General features: G+C 35.4%; 1 protein-coding gene across 1 annotated transcript in view; it reads left to right on the forward strand.

Annotated features, from left to right (window-relative positions):
- The window catches only part of Nfxl1 (nuclear transcription factor, X-box binding like 1), a 44,499-nt gene that overhangs the window by 987 nt on the left and 18,095 nt on the right, over positions 1 to 25,417 (forward strand). Inside the window, exons 3-12 of the mRNA XM_055629385.1 lie at positions 2,707 to 2,880; positions 7,853 to 7,962; positions 10,069 to 10,199; positions 13,281 to 13,459; positions 13,687 to 13,848; positions 13,942 to 14,042; positions 14,593 to 14,707; positions 15,895 to 16,019; positions 16,672 to 16,794; positions 21,253 to 21,343. Of these exons, the coding sequence (XP_055485360.1) occupies positions 2,707 to 2,880; positions 7,853 to 7,962; positions 10,069 to 10,199; positions 13,281 to 13,459; positions 13,687 to 13,848; positions 13,942 to 14,042; positions 14,593 to 14,707; positions 15,895 to 16,019; positions 16,672 to 16,794; positions 21,253 to 21,343 (1,311 nt within the window). The remainder of the gene's footprint in view (positions 1 to 2,706; positions 2,881 to 7,852; positions 7,963 to 10,068; positions 10,200 to 13,280; positions 13,460 to 13,686; positions 13,849 to 13,941; positions 14,043 to 14,592; positions 14,708 to 15,894; positions 16,020 to 16,671; positions 16,795 to 21,252; positions 21,344 to 25,417) is intronic.

A 25,417-nucleotide genomic window follows, 5' to 3' on the forward strand; every position in this document is an offset into this window, starting at 1 on the left:
TTTCTTTCTTTCTTTCTTTCTTTCTTTCTTTCTTTCTTTCTTTCTTTCTTTCTTTCTTTCTTTTTCTTTTTCTTTTTCTTTTTCTCTCTCTCCTTCGTTCCTTCTTTCCTTCCTCTCTTTCATCTATCTATCTATCTACCTATCTATCTATCTATCTATCTAGTCTATCTCTGTTGATCTATCTGTCTGTCTTCTATCTATCTATCGTCATTTTAACCTACATGAATCTCTAATCATAAGTTTTGTGTCCAGCTGATCTGGTTTGCTTGGTTAACTCAGTGTTTACCTACCAGGAAACTGATCACCACTGTTTGTTTTCTTTTAAAATCTAGAATGTTTAACGTTTGTTGTTGTAAAATAAGATCTTGTGCCTTCTTATCTTTGTTTATGGTAACAGCAAGCTAGGCTAACGTCTCAGAATCCCATTGACATATGGATTGGGAACTCCATTCTACATTAATTAACTCAACTTTCAAGACTAGTTGTTGACAACTGTCCCTAACTGGCTACCTGACTTTTTTTTTTTTTTTAATTGCTTTAGACCCTGTAAGTGCTTTGGTTGTTGGCAGTGTTTACGGCTGATTGCTGTTCATAAATTTCATGTCTTTCCATGGATGTACCTGGTGTTGCCACCATGAATTTGCCAATAGCCTTGGTCCAAGCTCTTGCTTTAGTGGAATGTTGAGAGTGCTTACACATACCTGCATAGAAAAAAAGAGAATGTTCACTGAAATCATTTTTGCGTTTGGAATGTATTTTTCAGACTTTTTTAGAATTCTTATATCTGAGAGGATATGCTTGCATCATTTTTCCCTTCCCTTTAGGAGCAAATTTGAGCCTCTGAGAGGGATTTCTCAGGGTAACTTGAAAGTTAGTTTGTGCAATTGGTCAGTTTATCGAGAAGAAATATGGGGTTTGGAAACCTGTGAGCAAGTTGGTAAATGTGCTTGGATTTTGTGGGAAGCAAGAAAGCAGATATTCGTATATGAATAGCTGACATTTGAGTTGACTGCTTGGTCACTGACTTTTTGTCTGTGCTTTGCCTTCAGATGGTACTAGGTACATAACAGAGTCTAAGTGTTTCTATTGTCTTCCCAGTTAAACTTTGTTTGTTTGTTTGTTTTAACACTCCCTGCTTATTCCCAGAGATTAATGACATCCTTCTAATTTTGAGACATTTATCTTACCGTAGTTTCTGCTGTTCTTTCTCCCAGTACTCAGATTTCTAAAGTAAGCACCATATAAATTTCCATTTTTATCTGAAACAGTCTGTTTTGGTTAACAATCACTAGTCAGATTAGCTGCAGTAAGGAAAACAATCCCTAAGGGAAGTAATAGGTAAAATATCATTAAGTACAAATAGACCACCTAAAGTGAGATTTATTTTGATAGTGGCTCATCAGCCTGATGCATCAAGTAAGTTTTTAGTTAGTGATTTAGAATAGTAAATTTTACATCCTCTTAATATTGAGTACCAGTGCATATAATTCAGCAGGCTTGAGTCTTTTCCTAAAACACCATTGCTGTCTACAACATTTATCAGCTGGAATACAGTTGCCAGGATTCTTGCTCTGCAGAAATCGGAAGTCTCATTGGGAACATGCGCTAGGGAGTTATCTGCTTTGTTCTCTTGTGTAGTTGAGTGACAACGAGGAGTACAGAGAGTGCTCTAGAAATGAGAAGGTCTCACTCAAACGTTATTTTACATCCTTTTTCTGGACAGTAGTAGAACAATCCTGTTTTATATTTTTTTGGAATGAAATTGTTAGAAGCATGTTTTTCATGGTAACATTTTGTGACCTCAAAAACGTCAAGTTTACTTCAAAGGCTGGAAGGTTTTTGAGCTTTCTAAGCAGCTAATGAATACAGGAGATCAACTGTGCAAAGGCTTTGGTGGGCTGGACTGGGTTCCTGAGACTGGTTTGAAGAAGTACCACCTCATGTCATTCTGGGTGCTTCCACTGAAGATGTTCCCCCATTTCTTAAAAACCATGGTAATATAATATATTTTAGTGATTTTTTATTATTTGTTTTTGAGACAGTATCCTACTGTATAGCTAACTCTGTCTATCCCTGAACTCAGAGATCCACCTGCTTCTGTCTCCTACAAGTGCTAGTAGGATAAAAGATGTGCGTTATTATACCTGTATTGTGCTCTTTTTTTTTTTTTTTTTTGAGACAGAGTCTCTATATTTTGTAGCTTTGGCTGTCCTGGAGCTCTCTGTGTAGACCATGCTGGCTTTGAACGCACAGAGATCTACTTCTGCCTCTTGTGTGCTAGGGTATGTGCCCCCATCCCCAGATTGTGCAGTGTTTTAACATCTCATTTCCAGTTACATTTTTTGTTGGTATTTTTATCTTGAGACTGTTAATGAGGTGTTCAGCACCATTACTATACTTTAGAATTTGTCATTAGGTTTTTAGCCTCTGTGTCTTGATTACTTTTGGTAGGATACTTCTAAAATTAGTGTTTGTCATGTTGTTTTCTTTGGTCTGTGGTAAGGAATTAGATTTTTTTTCCCCTCATAGATTGTTAGAAGATAGGTGACTAAAGGCAACTTTCAAATATGTGTTTAAAACTGATATTGTAGTCAAATACACTAGAGTCTTATTGACGTGAACAAGAGGTGTCATTCTACATCGTGCTATGGTTTGTGAGGACTCTGATTTGCAGAAATGAAACCTCTTTCTTTTTTGTTTAAGCAGAGCTAATGTCTCAGAGGAAATTTGAGGAAATCAAGAAGGCCAATCAAGCTGCAGCCAGAAAGCTTGTGGAGGATCGAGGGAGCTCTTCCTCAGAAGAAGAAGGGGGTGAAGACCTTGAGGGAAAACAGGGCGAAATCGTTGCAAAAACATTGATAACATACACTACTCACACAGGTATTATGTTGCCAATTGACCTTTTCACTATGAATAGAAGTATATTTCTGATATTGTTTATTTATAATTATTTTAAATTATAATTTTTATAATTATAATTATTTATTATATATAAATTATAACTTTTTACTGCTAGTGTGGACATCTTGTGAGGTTGAGTATGTTTTGATATTTAAATTATATGTTATTAATACTAACCTTTGTATAAAGTAGATTGTGTGGCAAATGCTCTTTATAACCCTAGCTCTCAGAGAAATAGGTAGAGTAGGTGTTTGTGATGCTCTTGGGCCACAGGGTTTTCAGGGACCCTTTCAAGGTAGCCTTCATTTTCTTTTTTTTACCACGTTAAAGTTGCCTTAAAGTCCATTTCATTTCTTGATGTTATTATTATAGTTTTATTTCTCACATTTGACTTTCAGTACTATTTTTAAAAAATTAAATCTTTAAAGGCCTGACATGTATATCTGTTATCTGTTGTTTGTGTTTGGGTTATGCTTAAAGTATGTCTCCCTACTTTTATTTAATGTAAGAGAGGTGTGTGTGGTGATACTGGTATGTGTACTTATTAATATCAGGTTATTAAAATAATTATTTCAAAGATTAATATCTATACTCTTACACTTGGTAAATTTTATACTCATGTCATTAGAAACAACATCTCTCAGTATTTCTTTATATATATTTCATGGTATTTATAGTCTTATGTTAGTTATACTCATGTCCTTAGAAACATTAACACCTCAGTATTTCTATAGATATATTTCATGCTATTTATATAGTCTTATGTTAGTTATACATGCTTATAGTCTCACTTCTCTTTTTCACTTTAAAATCTTGTTAGAACTATTAAAAAAAAAACAAACCAGAAAAATTTCAGGAAATGACTCTTTATAGGAGAGAAGATTCACCCTAAAATTATACAATTAGTAAATGGCAAAGTTGGCTTAAACATGATTGCTTAGCTTCTGAACTTTTATTGGGCTCATTTTATTTTCTGTATAAAAGCAAGGCCATTCTGAAGCAGACAAGACGGCTGCTCTTGTACCTGTTTATGAGGGAAAATTAGTAGACTGATTTTGGAATTCAGTATTGCTTGTGTCTGACACGTGTTGACCATGTTCACATTGGCTCAGGTCTCTTATATGTGACGTGTCTAGTGGTGGTAAGTACTGTAGAGTGGTTGGAGTGAGGTAGCATTGCTTGTCAGATTGTTGTACTGTCTACTGAAATGTCTAGCGCATTTTGTAAGCTTGAGTATTAGAGTTTCTACTGGAGCTGATTGTCTTTCTTTCCTTGTCTTTTAACAAGATTTTTCTGCTTAAAAAGAAGTCCTGTTTTTCTTTAGGCCTAGGCCTTATATCATAATCCCATATCAGCTCTCTTTTATATTTGTTACTGATTTGCCCTTTAGTTATTACATAGTGCTTTACTGAGATGAGATTGCTAGTCCAACAGGGTCAAGCATAGCAGAGCTTGTAATTAGGTGGAGTAAAGGTAGTATAAGAACACTAGAATTAGTAAGTCTTCAAGCTGAGTCATGCAGTGTGCCCTCACCCCAGTCCATCTTTCTTTTGGTGCCCAGTGGGTAACCTGCATGCACTGATGAAACTGCAAAGGTTGATAGGCATTCTTTAAGGAGTTACCATACCTCCTGAAGAATTAAGGAAGTTCAGCAAAAATGTCAAGCATAGCAAAATAAAAGCAACTGAGAGCAACTTTAAGGTTAGAGGATTTCCTACTTCTGGATGACTTCCCAAATAGCAATCTTAAGCTTCATGGCAAAGAGGACCTCACTTGAACCATTCTAGTAGAGGTGAAATATCTCTTCTACTGTAGGTAGTAGAAAATAATATCATTGGCGTGCTTCATGAGGTTTTAGCACTGTTTTCTTCTCAGTAATTTTTGTATCAAATACATCAATGCTTGGATTCTTATTCCTATATATTCTGTTTTATGCATGTGACAAGTAGAGGAAACTGCAGCAGTAAAGTGGTTTAATTTAATAGATGCCAGAGTAATGAAATGGTGCCCTTCCCACACTGGTGAGGTGAATATTGGTACATTACCAAGAACCTCTCCCAGTTTTCTGGTCTCAGGCTTTGTATTTCTGTGATTCTCTTCTCTTGACTTCAAACTTGCATGGCTTTAGTCTAAAGAGTGTGTCATCTTCACCCACTGATACCTCACATCAGAAAAGCTGACTTTTCTTGTTTTCTTACCTAGTAGCATTTCAGTCTTCTAACTCAGAAATATGTGAACAGAGATGGTGTATACATGGCACGAATTAAACACAATCTAATTGTCACCAAAGCCGCCTAGATTTTATTTGGTAAATTTTAAAATATTTATTTATTTTTGAACCAGGGTCTCATCATATAGCTCTGTCTGGCTAGAACTTGCTTTTTACCCCATCTCACCTCCTTACTCAGCCTCCCCTCTGCTCGATTTCTTAAGTTTCTCCTTGAACACTGGCTTCATCTCTTGCAGGCCTACTTCACGCACAGTGTGGTTGTGGGTCACATTTGACAGAAGAGAAAACTCTGAAGCATTATGGGGCTTTCCAAAGTTCTAGGTGTTTTTTCTGCTCTGACTGCTTTCAACTGGTACTTTCTGCTCATTCTAGTCTTGACCTCCTCAAACTCATATTTCCTTACTTGCCATTGTGGTCATTTTAGAATATGTGACTTGAAGTGCCACTCTATGCCCACTGTGACATGCCAGGTAATGCACTTCATTGCTGTAGCCAAGCTATAGTATAACTTTCAGAGAAATGTTACCTAAATTACCTAGAATAAGCTTAGATTTTAATTTATAAGACTATACCATCAAATTTTTAAATTTAAGGTGTATGAATTAACTGTTAAATTGTGTGAATAAGCTGATGAAATTTTAAATGTCACACATTTTTAAAAATCAGTGTAAGCAGTATAACTATACTAAATATAGTTAGTTATTCTATTTAAGGATATTTTAGAAACTTAAATGTCAATATAAAAACATGTCTTTAGTAATTTTGTAGTTTCAGAGTGCTTTACGTTTGTTCTTTAACACCATAAATGACATTTATGTCTATGTTACTGTAGGGCAAACTTTTGTTAAATTCTGTGCTTAGTTAGATGATTTTAGAAATTGAACTAAGATTCTTATTAGTTTTCCTTTCTGGCAACAAATTTTGGGTTGAACTAGATTATTGCTGTGGTAAATTTTGTTCTTATATAAGCTTATTTATTTACCTCCTTTTCTTAGAAATTCAGTCAGTTTGTGTTGAATTATTTTACTTATACTGAAGGCATGTGAGCTTATTTTTCTTACACTGACATGACTTGAATTACCACCCTTTTGGTGTTATTTGTACTTTCAAGTGCTGTTGTGTCATTTTTTTATTAACTTTTTTTTTCCCCTTGGACCTGCTTCTCAATAACCCCTTATTAAAGCATAGGACAGGGATTGAGGACTCGCTTAGTGGTAACTGACTTGTTCTGTGTCTCAAGATTTCTCATGTATAACACTGAGGTAATAGTAGTTTATTCTGCTTAGAAATAAATACTTAATAACTTTTTAAAGGAAATACAGTCTGGTAATTTGTTTTCCCTAAAAAAAAAAACATGTACTGTTGTTTATAGCAGGAGCAGTGAGCATGGTCTCATGTATCATGGTGTTGTACTCTAGTAACCTCAGTATTTTCTCATGCACAGGATTTGATTATGAGTGTTTTAGGTGCTAACTCTTCCCTTCCGTGGCTTTTTATTTTCCTTCATGCTTCAGTGTAGTGGAAGTTTTGTTTTTTTAAAAACTCAGTTTTGTTATGTAAATATGGTTTTGCTTTAATCCTGAGTGTGGGATGTGGAGCTGCATGTAGTTTGTCCACAGCTGTTCATGACCTCATGCAGCTCGGAGAGGGGTGTGGTCTTTGGCAGCTGCAGTTAGTGGAATTCTGAGGACTCTGAGGGGGTATAAATACCAGAGCCCAGAGGGGGGGGGGGAATGAACACTTAAGGGATGCTTGGAGGAGGTAGAGAAAGAAGAGAGCTGCAGCTGCAGCTGCACTGATGTTTGCTGGGTTGCGGGACTCCTGTATAGCCTGACAGCTGAGATTGGTATTTTCCCAACGAACACAATAACCCTACTAGCCAGAAGTAGCCAAAGAGAACCCCGCCCCCTTTCCCCTCTCCTCTTTCTTACCTAGTGTTTGGTATTGGAAGGCATTAGGAAGGATAAGGGGTGAGAAGGAAGGTAGAAACATAAGAAAACCCTATTAAACTAGAGTTTAATACGCTCTTACAAGTGGCATAGTTATTTTGAGCTACTTCCTGCTGGTTTGGGTTATTGGGCTCCTTGGGGCAAGTCTAATCTTCGTTTCTCGGTATCTCCAGCCTCTCAAACTGCATCAACAGCAACAGGAACAGCAGGGGAGCAACAGTCACCTTCTTTCTCGGAGTCCCCCATCCCCTGGACTCTAGCATTTATTTCCTCTCGAGTCCTCAGATTTAAACTATCTGCAGCTGGCAGAGAGCCTCTCAGATGCCACACGAGGCAAATAGTCTGCTGCCTTGGACAGTCTGAGGCAGCCCCATATTCTAACCTGGGATTAAAACAAAAACATATTTACATATCACAACTGAGTTTTTAAAGACACCAAAACTTGCATTACACATGAGTTTCTGGATATGTTACTACCTGCCATATTGGTGGTTTTGCCTCCACCAAATTTGTTAAGGACTTTAATCAGAAAGCAAGCCACCAAGAGAACTGAAGTGATGTTACCTCGTGGTCTTAGTAAACCCTTGTCAGTTCATTGAGTTTTTTTTTTTTTTTTTTTTTTTTTTTTTTTTTTTTGTTAAGCTTTGAGGTTTTAAGTTAAATTTTCTGCAGTTAAAATTGCTCAGTATTTATTATATAACTTGATTACTGGTACAGATGTGCTGTTTTCAGATGTTGTTTACTGTGATGTTTTCAATTTTTAAATTATAAGATGGAGATTTACATGAACTAGAGCGAACAAAACAGTATCTGAATGAAGCTTTTCAAGCAGGAGCTGTGACATGCCTAATTTGTATTGCTTCAGTCAAGAGAAACCAAGCAGTAAGTTTTTCTTTCTTATGATATGTCTCTCCCCAAGTGTCATATCTCATACTTACAGTAGTTAGCCATTTATTGTACTTTCACTTATGTTTGATTAAAAATTCTTTATTTGATGTTTTATGTGAATTAATCTTCATTCTATAAATCTGAAAAATTGAAGGAATTATGTCTAAATAATTTTTAGCACTCTTGATATCTGAAACAAATACTTTAGTTCTGATGCATTGTTTTTAGTATCTGTTTAGAGATTCCTACAAATATAAAATGCTAATATGTTGTGCTGTGAGCTAATCAGAGCCTCATGCATGCTAGGCAAATGGTCTGCTGCTGAGCTGCATATTTTCAGTGGGTTTGAAATAAAGGTAGCCATGTCTTTGCCTTCGAGGAACTAGAACTTGAGAGTGACACTTAAGGTTTATTAGCTTCTTCTGACAAAGTTGAAAGCATTGTGGGAAGTGGCCAGGGTCACTAGGGGGAAAGACAGAGTGAGCCATAACTGATGCTGTTACAAGAGCTCTTGCCTGATTGTGAAGCTGACATAAATATAAAAGTGCATCAGTGAAGCATTTAGAGAGGACAGCTGAGCGTGACTGACTCAGCTCTAGGACTTCTACTCATCCTGTACTGGTAGCGTTGCTCAGAGAGAGATCAGCACCAATGAAATGCTGTGGTCATTAGAGTGAAGCAGAGGTTAATGTACACAGGTGGGCTGGGACAGGGCAGCAGAGGCAGGTGTCCTCACCTTAGCTTCTCATGCTCTCAGCTGCAGGGTGAGTAGTGCATCTGCTTCTCACTGCACTGAGTGCTTGGTCTCTGTGCAGGTTGCTTCCGTGACCCACCTTTTCAAGGTTGTTTGTCCATCTTGGGAACTGACTCAGCCAGTATACAGGAAAAATGCAGCACTGAGGAACTCAGGTCTCCTGGAATAACATTTTCCAAGGAATTGATGAATGTCTCACTTAGGGTGTGTGTTAGAGCTAGAAAAGCATGTTTTACAGTTGTTGTTTTAAAGGGCTTCCTGCAGTACTGCACTGCTGTGGCCTTAGGAGTAATTAACTCTATAAAATACCTCTGGCATTTCTTCTTCCTTGTCTTGTCCAATCATGCCTCTAGGTTATTTTAGAAAGAAATAGTCTCGATTATTAAATAACCCTTTTGGGGAATCAAAACTAAGGAATTAACTGTTTGTTTTCATTTAATGCTGCTCTCTGCTTTATGGTACAGGCTCATTTTTTTTTTTTTTCCAAATAGTTGTAGAAAGACAGAACTGAATTTTTGTTATATCAAAATGTTGGTAGGTTTAAAAATTAATTTAGTATTACTTCTTAAGCCTTTTTTTTAATGTATGTGAATACATGTGTACCACAGTGAAATCAGGGAGCGCCAGAGGGCAACTTTGTGGGCTTGTTTCTTCTTTATCTTTATGTAGGTTCTATGGATCAAACTCAGGTCTCCACATTTGCATAGGAAGTGCCTTTAATTGCTGAGCCATCTCACTGGCTCTTCCTTAAGCGTTTATATTGTATATATTTTCACTAATTGCTCAGTTTATTTGAATTTTGTGTTAAGTGTTAGACTTAAAGGTTTGCTTGTTTTCTTAAAACAGATTATATGCACATAAAGTATGGCCAGGATTTTCTTGTATTATTTATATTAGGGAATAATAGATGTCTAGCAATAAGAAATTGATGAACTTATGTTACATAAATCTATATGATAAAATGTATAGGTATATTTGACAAGGATAAATGCTTATGTAATGTTTTTTAAAAAAAGATATTATTTTATTAGTGTCAGTATATATGTATGAATATGTGTATACACACATGTATGTATATATATAAAATTAGAGATCATTCAGATTGATAGCTATAGCCGTTTTTCTTGCTAATTGAATACAGGGTGATTAATATTTTTCTTTCAAATGTTATACCCCTAAATACATTGTTTAAAGATCATATCTTCTATGATATTAGAAGTTTGTTTTGTTTTTTAGTCTTTGGGTAACTCGAAAGTAATTCAGTGTGTGATAATCATTTTAAAGTATTATACAGCTAACTAATTAACAAAAGTTATATATAATCAATTTTGACACCTCTTTCTTAGGTTTGGAGCTGTTCAGGATGTTTCTGTATATTCCATATGCCCTGTATTCAGAAGTGGGCTAAAGACAGCCAGTTTCTTGTATCTTCTGTGACAGATGATGATTTTGGAAAGAAAGATTATCCTTGGCCATGGTAATTTTTTTTTATGGTTCATTGGGTTTAAGTTGTAGAATAAATAAATATAGACCCTTATAGATCAGAAGTTATGTTGTTGGAAATTTCAGTCTATTTTGCTTTCCATTGCTTATGTAGTTTGTGAAGATAGAAGACTTGGTTAATGTTATCCTTTCAGTTTTTATGTAAATACTAGTGTCTTTCAATTAATAAATCAGCAGACTATGTTTTTCCTGTGAAATAATGCTTCAGCTATGCTTCTAAATGTCTTGTTTATGAGGCTGAATGAGACTCATTCAAAATTTGTTACCTCTGTCCTGGAATCCCTGTTAGTATACACTAGTATTATACTACTTTTCATCTAAAATATTTTGAATTTATGGTCTCCAGTCGCATCTTCAATCTCAATTGTATTTGTGTGTTATATGCTATCTTAATTTATCTATGACGATTTTACCAACTTTGTTTATTTTTGCTGATTATTGGACCGTGGGCTTCTGTTATGTTTAAGACAAAGTAGAGAAATAAAATTGTTTGTCTCTGCTTGTCTAGAGTGGTAGATTCACCATTAACATAATTAAATGTAGCTCAGGGGCAGCATATGCTTATATTACAATTTTTGTAATTGATTTTTTAAATGTAAAAGGTAGTGTTCTTTTGCTAATAACTCCCAAATTGTATAACCTTAGGCCTATTAAAGTCTGGTTTTGAGTCATGAGTTATCATAAATACTGAGATATTCGTACAATTAGTAGTATAATTTGAAAGCTGTTTAATTCTTGGTAGTCTCGAGATTTTGCCCATTCCCCAGAGCATGCATGTTGAAGTTAGCTGAGAGCAGTGGTGAGTCCACGTTCCTCTCACTGTTAAGATGTAGAGCTGGAGTTTGAAGCCTAGGGATTGACTCTTTTGAATTTAGACCTTTCATATTCCCAGCTGAGTTCAGCATGGTAGACTGCTTGCTGTTTGAGCACTTGGTGCTTTGAAAGAGTTTAAGTTTGAAGTCTATCCTTGCTTGTTACTGTTACTTAGGGCAGAAAGATTTTAGTGTTCGGTGGGTGCTGATGAAGCTGACATTCAGAGTTGTTTGTTTTAGAGAATTGAGCTTCACATGTCCTTCTGATCACTCACTTCTGTTTTAAGTAGTAACTTTTCCATAGAGGAACGAAGTGTCAGTTACCAGAATAATGTACTTTTCTCCCAGCCCTGAAAGGACAAAGTGTAATCTCCTGTGTAGTATTCCTTCCTTCTCAATATTTGCACAGATATTCTGAATATTGTAAATGAAAATAAGTGGCTAGTTAAGAACTTACTCTGTTTACTTATTTTCAAGATAGAACCCGAAACTGGTAAGAATTATGATAGTTACTTATGGAAATGAGCTTATACTATGTGTTTTTAAGATAAGTATTTATTGAGTAACAGGATGTTGCTACTCAATCATTTTAATTGAAACATGTGTTTGTACACATGACCCTTTCCAAAGTAGTTCTGTCAGTGTAGGCGGGCAGTGTAGCACATAGTTAGCTGTCTTTTAACCATCTAAACACATCCCTTTTCATAGAAGCCACAAGAAAGTCATTTTCCTTTAGTAAAGGGAAACTTAACAAAATGTCAGTTGTCTAGAAACTTGAGGTGTGTCACTGGCTCTCAATTTTTACTTAAAAAATCATAGTTAAGTGTTTGAGCATGTTGTTTGTCTCTGAGGGAATGTGCACATAAGTGCTGGCACCCCTACAGAGGTCAGAGGCATCGGGATCCCTCTGGAGCTGGAGTTATAGGCTATTGTGAGCCACGTGATGTTGATCTGGGAAATTAACTCAGATCCTCTGCAAGAGCAGCTGAGCCATCTCTCCATACCTTGCTTTTGAAGTTTAATTATGAGAACAAATATGTTTTGGTTATTTTGAACATTGTATGGTATGTATTTGGAAGGATAGCATGTTCTCATGACAATGAAAATACACTGATTTTTATACAGAATAAATTTAAATGGTGATGCAAATAGCCTCGTGCAATACATTGACTGTACTGTTGTTTGAGAAGAAACAAGGCTTAGAGCATCTTTTAGGAATGAATTATGATGAACTACAAGTGAGTTTTTGATAGAGTTGAAGGTTATCATTTTTAGTACACAAGTTTAACTTGTGTAATGTTTAACTCATTCTGCTGTAGCAGAGACTATAAAATCATATTTAAATGTTTCCTTGACTCAAGTGAACTTGAAATATGTGTATTTTGTGTTAGACATTTAACAGTAGGAAGTTCTCAGAACTGGAGAAATGACTAGTGTTTTTGAGTACTTACTGCTCTTACAGAGGACTCAGATTCAGTTCCCAGCACCCATAGGAGGGCTCACAGCTGTTTGAAATTCTAGGGCACCTGACACCTTCTTTTGGTCTTTGTAAGCACCGGGCATGTATTTAATCCATATGTGTACAGGCAAGAAAAATATTCATAAAATAAAAACATAAATGCTTAAAAAAGAAAAATTAGGAAATTATTTGCTTACATTTAATTTTTTCCTCTTAATTTTAAGATTTTGTTATGTTTCTTCTTGCTGTCTTTAGCCTCTGTATAACCTGATTACTTTTTAATTTTTCTTTTACTGTTTTGTTTATTTATAGGCTATATAACCAAACTTTTAAAAATACCAAGTCTTTTATAAATCTGGGTGCATACTGCAAAATTATATTTTGTAGAAATTTTGATTGAAAAATTTCAGCTAGTAGAAAGCTAATGTTGATTTCTCTTTATGGTTGTACTGTGGATATCTGTATTTAATGTATAGCAACTAACTATATGTGACTATTGTCAGTTTTTGAAAGTATAAATATAAAAAAGGTGCTTATTGCCAAGTTTTACGCATAGCTTTATCTCACGTGCCATATTTGTCTGTTGGCTCTTGTACTGGAGAGTGAATATTAAATAGTTTCATATTTCAGTAAGTTCTATTGTGTAGAAATTTTAGTAAAATTTATTCATGCAGAAATTTTAGTAAGAATTTACTTTTTTTACTTAACAAAAAAATTAAGATATAATCTTGTTACTGTTGTTTCTCATGTTGCCTGTAATAATAAAATTAAAATTTTCTTGTAGTCCAAAATGTAGATTTGAATACAAAAGATCAGAAACACCTAGTAGATATTATTGCTACTGTGGAAAAGTAGAAGATCCACCTTTAGATCCATGGCTTGTACCTCATTCGTGTGGCCAAGTATGTGAGAGAGAATTTAAACCTCCTTGTGGCCATAAATGTTTACTGCTGTGCCATCCAGGTGAGTTTCTTATTGTATCAGTAGTTGCTTTGGGGTGGCTGTTTTTTTCTTAATGTTGAAGCAAACAGAATTATCCAAGTTGAACTGAAGTTTACTGTGAGAAAATATAAGGAGGAATTACCCTTTAAAGTAGCAATGAAGAAAATGGTAGAGAAGAAAATGTACAACGTAGAAGTTTTGTTTACTGACTTTTAATCACATCCCCATCCTGCTTTGTTGCATTCTAGGTCCCTGCCCTCCTTGTCCAAAGATGGTCACAACTACTTGCTACTGTGGGAAAGCAAAACCACTCCCTCGACGGTGCAGTGCCAAGCAGTGGTCCTGTCAGCTACCGTGCGGGCGGAAGCTGCTCTGTGGGCATCATAAGTGCGAAAATCCTTGTCATGCAGGTAAAAGACCAGATGAACAACTCTTACCTTAAACAAGTCAAAGCTGCCTTTTTGCTTTTAGTATTTATGGACTAACTTGTGATTGTATTCTAGGAAACTGTCAGCCTTGTCCAAGAGTTAGTAGACAGAAATGTGTGTGTGGCAAAAAAGTAGCAGAAAGAAGCTGTGCGAGTCCAGTGTGGCACTGTGATCAAGTAAGTGTTGGTACCCTTTGAAGGGTGGGTTTTAAAGAGTGTAGAAACAGATGACTGGAAAGCACATGTGTTTGTTAGGGTAGCTGAATAAAAGCTAAGGTGGAATGACAGATACAGCTAGTTTTCAATTAATAGCTTAATTACTGGAGGAAAAGCACCCCCCCCCAAGTTAGTTGCTGGATTTTAATTCAGTGTATTGATTTACCCCTTCTTTTTACCACCATTCTCCTTTTGATCATGCTATTGAGAAAATAGAATTGGTTCTGTGGGTTTTCTTTTTCTAGGTTTGGAAAGGGTTTAGTACTGGTTGGGAATATGGTGGGTGGTCATAGAAAGCTGGTCCTTTCTTATAATCTTATGACACCCTCTTTGGTACCTAGGAAATAAGTATACACGTGTAAATGTTCACACACAGATGTGTATGACTCCTGTGTTAGACATAAACAGAATAGTGAGAAGCATAATGAAGCTCTTTGGGGTTGCAAGTGAGTTGCATTTTATTCTGCCTTCTTTTGTAGTTTTAATCTTTTGATGAGCACATTTATTTTAGGTATGTGGAAAGACACTGCCATGTGGTAATCATACATGTGAGCAAGTTTGTCATGTTGGTGCTTGTGGAGCGTGTCCTCGCTCTGGGAAGAGGTCCTGTCCATGTCAGAAATCAAGTAAGATTTGTTTTAAAGGAAATGAGCGATTTGAGCTATGAGAAGACAGAAGAAATGTTAATGTTTATTACTAAATGAAACAAGCTAGTTTGAAAAAGATGTATCCTGTAGAAATCGAACTACATGCCTTTCTGGAAAAGTGAGACAGTGACAGGAATCAGGGATTAAGGAGAAAGAGGGATGATCAGCTGGGCACACACAGAAGGTCTGGGGTGTGAGGTGTTATAACACCATCTGTGAGGTGTTATGCAGCAGTCACTGCACTTCTGTCTGTGTCCACAAAGTACGTGCACATGGAGTGAACCCTCATACCAGCTGTGGTGTCTGAGTGATGATGATGTATCATCGGAAGATCATTAGTTGTTACAGTCCATCTGTTGGCACATATTGGTGTTGAAGGAGGCTCTGCTCTTTCTTTAGGAATTCACTTACCCTGTGAGTTTTGTTTTGGTTGTTTTTATGCAGCAGTGTGGTGGTTGAGTAAACCTTCTTGACTCTCCTTTAGAAGGATTCATTTCTAAGATTGTTCTTACTACTTGTCATAATGTTATTGTTAAAAGTGAGTTTTACAGTGTTTTAAAGTTTATATTTTTTCTGTCCTTTGAGACACACAAAATTAAAAAAGAAAATTCTGTTTATTGTGGCAATCTCTCAGTGTTTTACAAGTAGATTTCTGAGTTCTAGGCCAGTCTGGTCTATATAATGGGTTTTAGGACAACCAGGGCTACATAATAGATTCTGTCTCAAAAACAAAACAAAACAAAACAAAAACAAATAAGATAAGCTTGGCATTGTTGGCTGTAGTTAGGTATTGGTAAGAGATTGTGAATTTGGGTTTAGCCTTGCAGAAATATTAGGAATTATTTTAAAAAATAATTTATTTAATTTTATTTTATGTGTGAAGGTATCAGATCCCTTGGAATTGGCAGTACAGATAGTTGTGAGCTGCTATGTGGGTGCTGGGAATTGAACCTGGGTCCTTTGGAAGAGCAGACAGTGCTCTTAACCACTGAGCCATCTCTCCAGCTCCAGGAATTATTTTTATTAAAGTTAATTTTTTTCTAATATTATGTGGTTATAGAATTTTTAGAGTTCAAAAGAGCTGTCATTCTTCAGGAAATAAACAGGAAACTTAGTGATTCATAATGGTTTATCTTTTTTAGTGTTAACATTTTGTCTGTTTTCAGAGTTTTCATTGCCTTGTACAGAAGATGTACCGACTTGTGGAGACAGCTGTGACAAAATACTTGAGTGTGGAATCCACAGGTGTTCACAGCGTTGCCACCGAGGTCCTTGTGAAACATGCAGACAAGTTAGTTGTGTCCCATACACTTTCTTTCAAGAGCTATGCACCAGAGTTTGTCAGAAGAAACTGTATTGTGAAGTTTTTCATTACTTTTATAACATCTGTGTCATAATCATTTTGTGTAATGTATTTGTATAATTGAGCAGGAAATCAAATCTGAACTTTACCCTTTATTGTTTTCCTTGATACAGGCTATAATGTTCTCATTTGTATAGTTCAGTGTCTGGTTGTTTGCTACCAGAAGATATTTAGAGCTCTGATGAATTTAGCCTTGATGCAATGGAAACAGACCATACCTAGCTTTGAGACTTTAAATATATATATTGTTTGGTTTCAACCATACTAAGCACTCTGATTATCTTGTTGTACCGAGACAACATGCACAGATGTTATGGCTGGAATTTCTGTAAATTGTCTTAATATGTTTTCATTATTTTTACTGTTTGATACCAGAATTCTACTAAATTTCATAATTTATATAAGGTCCTATTTGGAGGAATAAAGTAAAACAAGTATTTTAGGAGATTCAGTTTTAGTTTAGTTTTTAATACAAATTTGCCACTAATGTTTTTATCCTTTTAGAAATTACAGAAATTTCAGTCTGGAGAAAAACATTAACATTAATCAATTTAACATTGCCTCTTGGTGCTTGGCCTAGGAAGTGGAAAAGCAGTGTCGCTGTGGAAAGCATACAAAGCGAATGCCATGTCATAAAACCTACCTTTGTGAAACTAAATGTGTTAAAATGCGGGACTGTCAAAAGCATCAATGTAGGAGAAAGGTATGTGTGATAAACTTGGGAAACTGATTTAAAAGTTGTTGAATTTTTCCTTTTGGGAAAATTATGATATGGGAATGTGGTGAGCACTGTTTTAATTAGTTCTCAAGTATTCAGGCATGTTCCTGTACCAACTACTAGTAAATATTCTAGACTAACACCAGTAGTTTGTGTTCATGGGGAATCATGCCAGTTTTTGAATGTGTTGTCATATGTGGGTAATTCAGGGGTCAGAGTCAGAAAGATCGTGAGTAGAGGGCAGCCTAACCTAATACAGCATGGCTTTGTCCCGACAGAACAGAACACCAAAGACTGTAGTAGTCTCCTTGTCTCTCACACTAATTCTCAGTTCGGTTTATGGGATCTTTCTGTTTTCTGATTGAAGATGTCATTGGCAGTGCTTGATTGATAGTATTTTGATAGTTGACTCCTAACAAAGGTTAGATGATAATAGAAATTATTACTGATTCTTGGCTTGGAGTGAATCTGACTGTAATATTTTGTTAGTTCTATAGAATTGTAGCTCTTCTATTTTCTTTCTTTCTTTCTTTCTTTCTTTCTTTCTTTCTTTCTTTCTTTCTTTCTTTCTCTCTCTCTCTCTCTTTCTTTCTCTCTTTCTTTCTTTCTCTCTCTCTTTCTCTCTCTCTTTCTTTCTTTCTCTCTCTCTTTCTCTCTTTCTTTCTCTCTCTCTTTCTTTCTTTCTCTCTCTCTCTCTCTTTCTTTCTCTCTTTCTTTCTTTCTTTCTTTCTTTCTTTCTTTCTTTCTCTCTTTCTCTCTTTCTCTTTCTCTCTCTTTCTTTCCTTCCTTCCTTCCTTCCTTCCTTCCTTCCTTCGCAAGATTCCTGGTTCTTAAATTCAGTGAAATGTGAATGATTTCAGCTTTTTTCTACTTACTGTTACTGTGTATCTTTTCTTTCTTTTAGGCTTTATATCTATTCATGTTTTTATATTTAAAGTACATTCCTTACAGCTTTTAGATTTCATCTAAATCTAAATCTGTGTGGCAGTATTTGTCATTTAATTTGGCTACACTTAGAGTTAATGTGTTTTTTAAAGTTAGTTAACCATCTTTTTGTTTGTTTGTTGTTTTGAGACAGGGTCTCACTATGTAGCTATGGCTGTCCTAGAACTCACTGGTAGGTTAGGCTGTGCTCTAACTCACAGAGATCTTGCATGCTTCTGCCTCCTGAGTGCTAGTATTAAAGGTGTGTCCCACCACACGCACCCTGTCTGTTAACCATCATGCTAGTGGCTTTCTATTTATCCATTTGTTCCTGTCTCATTTGACCTGTTTCTCAGTGATTCCATTTTATCTACTTTATTTGCTTATTAGCTATGACTTTTTCTTTCTTCTCTCCTCCTCCCTCCCTTCTTCCTTTTTTTTGAGTGGTTACAATGACCTTCAAATTCTTTAGGAATTATTACAGTCTATTTTATATTATTTCTTTTGACCTAGTTTATGACACTCTTGTGTTTTATATAATTTGTGTTTCAAAAACCCCAAGTATTACTTTTATTATTGTTTTAAATAGTTACAATTTTAAAGATTTATTTTATTTATGTGCATGTGTTTCTGTCTCTACGGGTACCCATAGAGGCCAGGCGAGAGCATTGGATCCCCTGGAGGTAGAGTTACGTGAAGTTTTGAGCCACCTGGCAGGGGTGCTAGGAACCAAACTGAGGTCCCTTGGAGGAGCTGCAAGTGCTCTTAACTGCTGAGCCATCTCTCCAGCCTCAATAGCTAGTTTTAAAATGTATTTGAAAGAATAAGTAATTATTTGTCATATGTATCAAGGCATTTCACTTTTTGTTTAAATACAGGTTTTCTATTTTCTGTTTCCTTTCTATTTCACAGACCCCCTTAAAGTGTTTATTGTGCTGACCAGTATTTTTTTTTTCGCTTTAATATATGAGAAAATACTTTTCTTTTGCCTTTCTGAAAATAATAATAATAATAATAATAATAATAATAATAATAATAATAATAATATTTTTATGTTTAGTGTGGTTTTCACTGAACTAGCTTCTGGAGTTGAAAGTTTATAGTTCTCATCAACTTTATACAATATTCAAATTTTTATTTATATTTTAATTAAATTTTTATTTTTTTTATTAGTTACAGTTTATTACTTTGTATCCCAGCTATAGTTCCCTTCCTCATTCCCTCCCAATCTTACCCTCTCTCCTTCATCTCCTCCATGCCCCTCTCTAAGTCCACTGTTAGGGGAGGTTCTCCTCCCCTTCCATCTGACCCTAGCTTATCAGGTATCTTCAGGACTGGCTGCAAATGTCCTCCTCTGTGGCCTAGCAAGACTGTTCCTCCCTGGGGGGTGAGGTCAAAGAGCCAGCCATTGAGTTCATGTCAGAGATAGTCCCTGTTCCCCTTATTAGAGAGTACCCACTTGGATCACTTGGATACCGAGCTGCTATGGGCTACATCTGAGCAGGGGTTCTAGGTTATATCCATGATGGTCCTTGGTTGGAGATATAGTCTCAGAAAAGACCCTTGTGCCCAGATATATTTTTCCTGTTGTCCTATCTTCAGTTCTTCATGACATGTATGCTCCTTGAAGTCTCTCAGCTCAACAATGCTCTATTTTTTAGTTTTTCATGTTTCTTTATAGTATACTGAATACTTTATATAGTTTTGTCTTCAGCCTCACCAGTTGCTTTTGCATTTTCTCAATCCTTCATATTTTTGTTATTTTCATCTTTAGGTGTTGATGGGACTTTGGTTTAGCTTGCATGTTTCTGCTTTGCATGCTTGCTCGTTATTATACGTAGATGCCTACTTTAATGTGTTTGTTTACTATTTATATCAGTTCTCATTCCTGGGTCTTTTGACTGATTTTTCTCATGCTAATAATAATAATAATAATAATAATAATAATAATAATAATAATAATTATTATTATTATTATTATTTTAATTATATTTTTCTGCTTCCTGTCCTGTTAAAGAAATTTTCTATTGCTTTTTAGATAATGCAGACATTTTTTTACATGCTTTTCTTTTTCTTTAAGCTTTACCTTTCCTTTGCTTTTATTTGCTTTAAATACTATTAAAGAGTTGCTCTGGGGCAAATATATTACTCAGAAATTATCGGTTCTTTATAGGCCACATGGCCAGAGAAACCTTTGTCTGGGATTGATAAGCTCTCACAATATGGTAATAACTGCTAGGATTCTGTTGGTGCCTTCGTATCAGAAAGTTCTCCCACACTGACTATAAGGAACACAAGCTATTCCTAGCCCTGTGAACTCTAGAAATTTTTTTTTTTTTTTTCCTTCCTTGGTGCTTTTTGGGGTTTTAAAGTTATTTCTCACATGTGTTCAAGCAAAGACTCAAGGGGTCTTCTCTGGAGTTTCCAGAGATCTCTCTATGCTAGTACTATCTCACTATAAGTTGTTTCATTCTGGCCTACATGAACTATGCATTTATGTGCTTAACTCAGATCACTAGAGTCTGTTTGCAGTCTTGTACCACAGCCTAGAAGCCTCCAGGTCTAGGCTAATAGCATTGTGGGGCTCACCCTTTGTGCTTCCCTTCTGAGGAATTGTCCTACGCTGTCTGACTTATCTCTGAAATCTGCAACTTCCAGTTTATAGTCAGGTTTTTTAGATGTTTAGACAGGAGGGTAAATATGATTATTACTTTATCATGCATAGAAATGCCAATTATCCTATTCAGGTCATGGACCATCTAACCCTTTTCTCTACTACTACTAAAACCTTTTTTTCTATTGCTACTAAGTATTAGACACATTGCTACTCAGCAAATATCTGTCTAGTTGAGAAGTTTTAAATAATTCATTAATTGCTTTTCAGTGAGGTATAATTCTGAGTACTGAAACTTGTTCATATGTTTACAGCCCCAAGTTTCTATAAGACAATCTTAGCCTGTGTTTCCTTAAAAACAAAACTAAAAACTGGATATGAGAAAAGATATGGAAAGAGTTAAATTGATAATATAGATTCTAAGTAGTTGCCTGAAATTAATGAATAAAAACTTCAGATAGGTAATATCTGTTCCTCAGAGATTGGAAATAAAGGAAGTAACAGTTAAGGGGGGCTCACCTTTGCTTCTTTTCTTAATTGTTTTCTAATCTTGTGTTTTGAAAATAACTGAAAGCCTACACATTCAGCCAGTCTTATTTTAATTTAAAATTATGTTAGCCAGACTCATTGTCTGATAATTGACTGAATTTGATCAAATCCTTGGGTTAATGCAATTTTCTTCATAGAAAAAGTAAGTGAAATTTTATCATGGAAATATTATGTCAGAATAATTAATAAGTTCTTAATATAGTATAGTATTTATTAGAATAATGTTAATACTCTTGAAAAATCTTATCTTTAGAGTGAAAACTTTTTTGCTTTCTAAAATTCTGTAAGTGACTAGGAATGATGTGCTATGTGTGGGCTTTTAAATTACTCTTCTTTATATATTGCTTTCTCTTCAGTGTTGCCCTGGAAACTGTCCACCTTGTGATCAAAATTGTGGACGGACTTTAGGATGTAGAAACCATAAATGTCCATCTGTCTGCCACAGAGGTAAAGCTTCACAGTAGATGTCATTTTATATTTGTTTCCTTAGTGTATAGTTAATGGAGAGCTTTCAGATCATTGTCTTACTTGGGCTTCCTAACACTCAGGAGAAGATAGGACAGTCACTGTATTTCTGTTTTTGAACAATGCAAAATAAATGACAGGGAAATACCCAGGGAAGGGGTGTGGCAATATGCAAGCTCAAGTCTGAATGTAGGTTGTATCCATTTTGTAATACCATGATGGTAGAGCCTACTTCCTTTTTAACCTCCCCCATGGAGACTTTTTAAGAAAGGCATTCATAGATTTGGTTGTAGTATGAATTTTATATACTTTTATGGAGTTATATGAAATAACTTACTTATGCCTGAGAGACTTTAGTGTCAGGATCCCTTACACTTTTTGAGACCATGAAACATTAATGAGTGGCTTTTATCCATTTACATTTGTTGTATTTGATGTTAAAATAAAATATAATAATTTAAAGTGGTTTATTTAAAATTATTTTATGTAAAATTATCCCATTACTTCTTGGTAGAAGTAGCATGGCTTTTTATATTTGATAAAGAATTAAGTTTTCTTCAGAAATGTTAATTAAGATGTTATTGTTTTATATTCTTGTAAATATATTTAATGTCTAGCTTGTTAAAGTTTAGCTAATTCACAAATCTGCTTCTGTATTAAATTTTAATATTTCTTGCTTCCATTTTAGTATTACATGTCACTAGCTTCTAGAAAATTGTAAACTTGTAAGTCCCTTCCCCCACAAAGGGTCTCAGGGACCCCAGGGTTTCTGGATCACCTTTGAAAATTATGTTCTAGATTATAGTGACATTCCAACGTTCTTGTTCTGATGAGGGTAACTTTTCTATTTCACCTCCTCAGTAGAATATAGAGAATTTATATAGATGTTAGGTAAAGGCAAGCTTTAGAAGAAAATGAGAGTCAAACTGAAGATGCTGCGTACTGTTTTAGAAACTGTGAAGGAGAGGCCTCTGAAAAGGTACATTTGAGAGTGAACCTGAAAAAAGTAAGGATTCGTGCCACTTGGAAATGAGAATATTGTAGTGCTCTAGGTAAAAGTGCAGGGATTGCAAAGTACTCACTGCTCAGAAGGACATAATGGGAGGACATGATGCCAGAGACACGGTGGGTTAAAGAAATGCTGGGGAGAAAGTGGGGCTAGAGAGATGGCTGAACAATTATGAGCCCCATCCCCAATTCCAGAGTTCTGGGTTTGACTTTCAGCACCTCCTTGGTAGCTCATACCATTTAGCTATGGTCTCTGGGGGACCCAGCATCCTCTTCTGGCCTCCACAGGCAACAGACATGGTACACAGACATACACACAGGCTAAACATCTGCCACCTTTCCTCCACAAGAAGACAGACAGACAAATAAGGAAGCAAGCAAACAAGCAAGTAAGTAAGTAAGTTAAGAAATAGTTTCTGGGGAAAGAGAATGTGAGCAGGGCCAAGTAGGTTATTTTTTCAGTGATGGCTTACGACAGTTGTAGAAGGGGAGTCAGCAGTGCACAGTTTCTTACCAGCAGCGTAACCAGGCTGCTTGATTTTCACACTTGATTTTTGACGTAGCATCTATAAATCAATCAGTTTATATTGAATATCAACTTCATACTATCTGACAAAACAAGGACAAGTCTAACTCATGAGTATGGTTGTAAAAGTATTAAAGCTTTAGATGTCCTGCCATCCAGTCCTGTGGCATTAGTTGTCCAAATTACTAGAATGTCACATTGAGTTGGGTTTATTTCAACATTAGTAATCTAGTAAGATTTTTTATTATCCAGAACAATTTATGTGGAAAAGGAAGGGAGCGTCCTACATCTGGTAAATGGCGTCTATAGGAAGGCTGCAGCAAGCATCACTCCTAGTGGAGAAATCTTAGGTGTATTTCTCCTAGCGTTTGAAGCAGATCCATAAATGTTTCATTATTCATATCTGAAAAGTAGAATCTTAACCTAAAAATAACATATTTCTTCTCATCACTAATGTATTTGGTGTGGAAATTGTTATAACAGTTCTTAGGTGATTTATGACTCACAAACTAAATAAGAATAGAATATGGCCATTGAATGATAGATGTAAGTCTATCATTTCTCTCATTTTTTAATGCCTTTTGATTTAATTGAAGAAATTAAGTAGCTGTTTGGTTTCCCAGTCTCAATTGTACAGATTACCTCTATGGGATTTTTAGAATATGTTTCATTATCCTTTAGAGATTTGATCAGATCCATGCCTTTTTTGGTGTGTGTGTGTGTGTGTGTGTGTGTGTGTGTGTGACTTTTGTTATTGTGAAAGTTCTTTTTAGCTCCCAAGGATTCTTCCTTGTACCTAAAATGATAATTTAGAAGATGGTTGTATCACTTTAAACGTTGGTTTAACCCAGTTTCATATGTGGAATCGTCATTTCACTGGTTTCATTATTCTGGTTGCCTTCATAATCAGAATTATACTGAAAATCATAGGGAGAGAGAATCCTCACAGCACATTGTGTGGTGAATATATGTGGATTTGATACATAGTTCATTTAAATGCAAGGTCGTCTGTGTGTCTCTGTGGCATTGGAAGCCTTCCCATTTTGGCTGTTAGCCCACTGGTTACTATTTGTTCTGCTTTTTAATTTTGAAATGAGAATTGCTGAGACTTAATTTGGCCTCTATACCAATCTCTGTAATAGATTTTTTTGGTCAGTAGAAAGACTGTTTAGGTAAAATTATTTCTAATTGTTTGCAAACTTTAATTAAAAAAAAAAGTTGCTATAATTTTGTCACAACAGAAGGTTTGATAAGTTCTCTGAATTGTTGAGTATGGATTAGAAACTATTTTAAGTACAGATACTGATACACTAAATGAGAGCAACCTAAATGTCCCCACCTAATTTGAAAAGTATAAGATTCTTTGGAAAGATCAAAATAAAACCTGATCATGTAGATTAGGATAACTTTGATAATTTTATTGTCAAGATTGAAATTTCACTAGATTATACTTGGTAAAACACTTAAGTATAAAGTTAATAATTTTATAATAAAACATTTTTCCTGTGATTTTTTCTTTCATTTTCTTATTATTTGAATCATATTGTTAATTCATTTTGTAATTCTTTTTTAACTTCTAGAGTCATTATACCAGTCTATTTTCTATTAATTGACTTTAAAAAAAAACAAAACAGGTTAACTGCTTGATAGTATTTCATTTGATCCTGACATCTAGGAAATAATTCCTTTAACATTTTCACTTATTAATTGAGGACCTTTCCCTTCTTTATTATTTTATTTCTAATGGAGTTCCTTACTGAGAAAACTAGAAAAATAACTAGGAAGAAAGTCCTTTAGATAATGTCAGAGATTCATAGGGAAGAACTATGTAGGCTGTATGGAAAGGTTTTCTTCAGGTTGCCACATTGGTATGCACAGCTATAATCCTGTACCAATAGGCTGATGCTGGTTTGAGGCATCTAATGAGACTATCCCATGCCCTGCTGAAGTAAAATTTTCTTTTGTTTTATTTTTACATATTCTTGACAAGAGAAAATAAAAAGTAAAACCTAGTATTTCTTATTTGGAAATGCTTAGAAGAGAAACATTTTGGAATCATGTTCTAAGATGACTGTTTAGAATTTAGTATTTTATGAAGCACAAATAGTAGAAAGTGACTGTTCTGTCTTATTAATAGCTAGTCATAGTTCATGAGAGAAAAGTGGCTCTTTGGGGGTAATTTGTCAAAATAGTGTCCTTGGATAGATGTATGTATGAAAACAGGCCAGAAGATTGTCGTTAGTGTTAGATTCTGCAAGGACCTAACTGCTTGTTTGCTTGTTGTGGTTGAGGGTAAGTAACATGTTAAATTTGCTGTTTAGAACTAGTGACCATAAGGAAGCGTGTGCAAATCCTAAGTGTTAGTGTGATGAAACTTGTGAATGTGATCGTGCACTGAATCCAGATCATTGAACACACTCTACCGGTGTCTCTCAGCATGTGTATCCTCCTGAATACTCTCCTGATTTTGAACAGTAAAAGTTAGTTTTTCCTGTTTCCTCTGTATATGTGGAATTAAACAC

This window comes from Psammomys obesus, unplaced genomic scaffold (assembly GCF_907164565.1).
Source record: "Psammomys obesus unplaced genomic scaffold, mPsaObe1.curated_primary_1811, whole genome shotgun sequence".
NCBI lineage: Eukaryota > Metazoa > Chordata > Mammalia > Rodentia > Muridae > Psammomys > Psammomys obesus.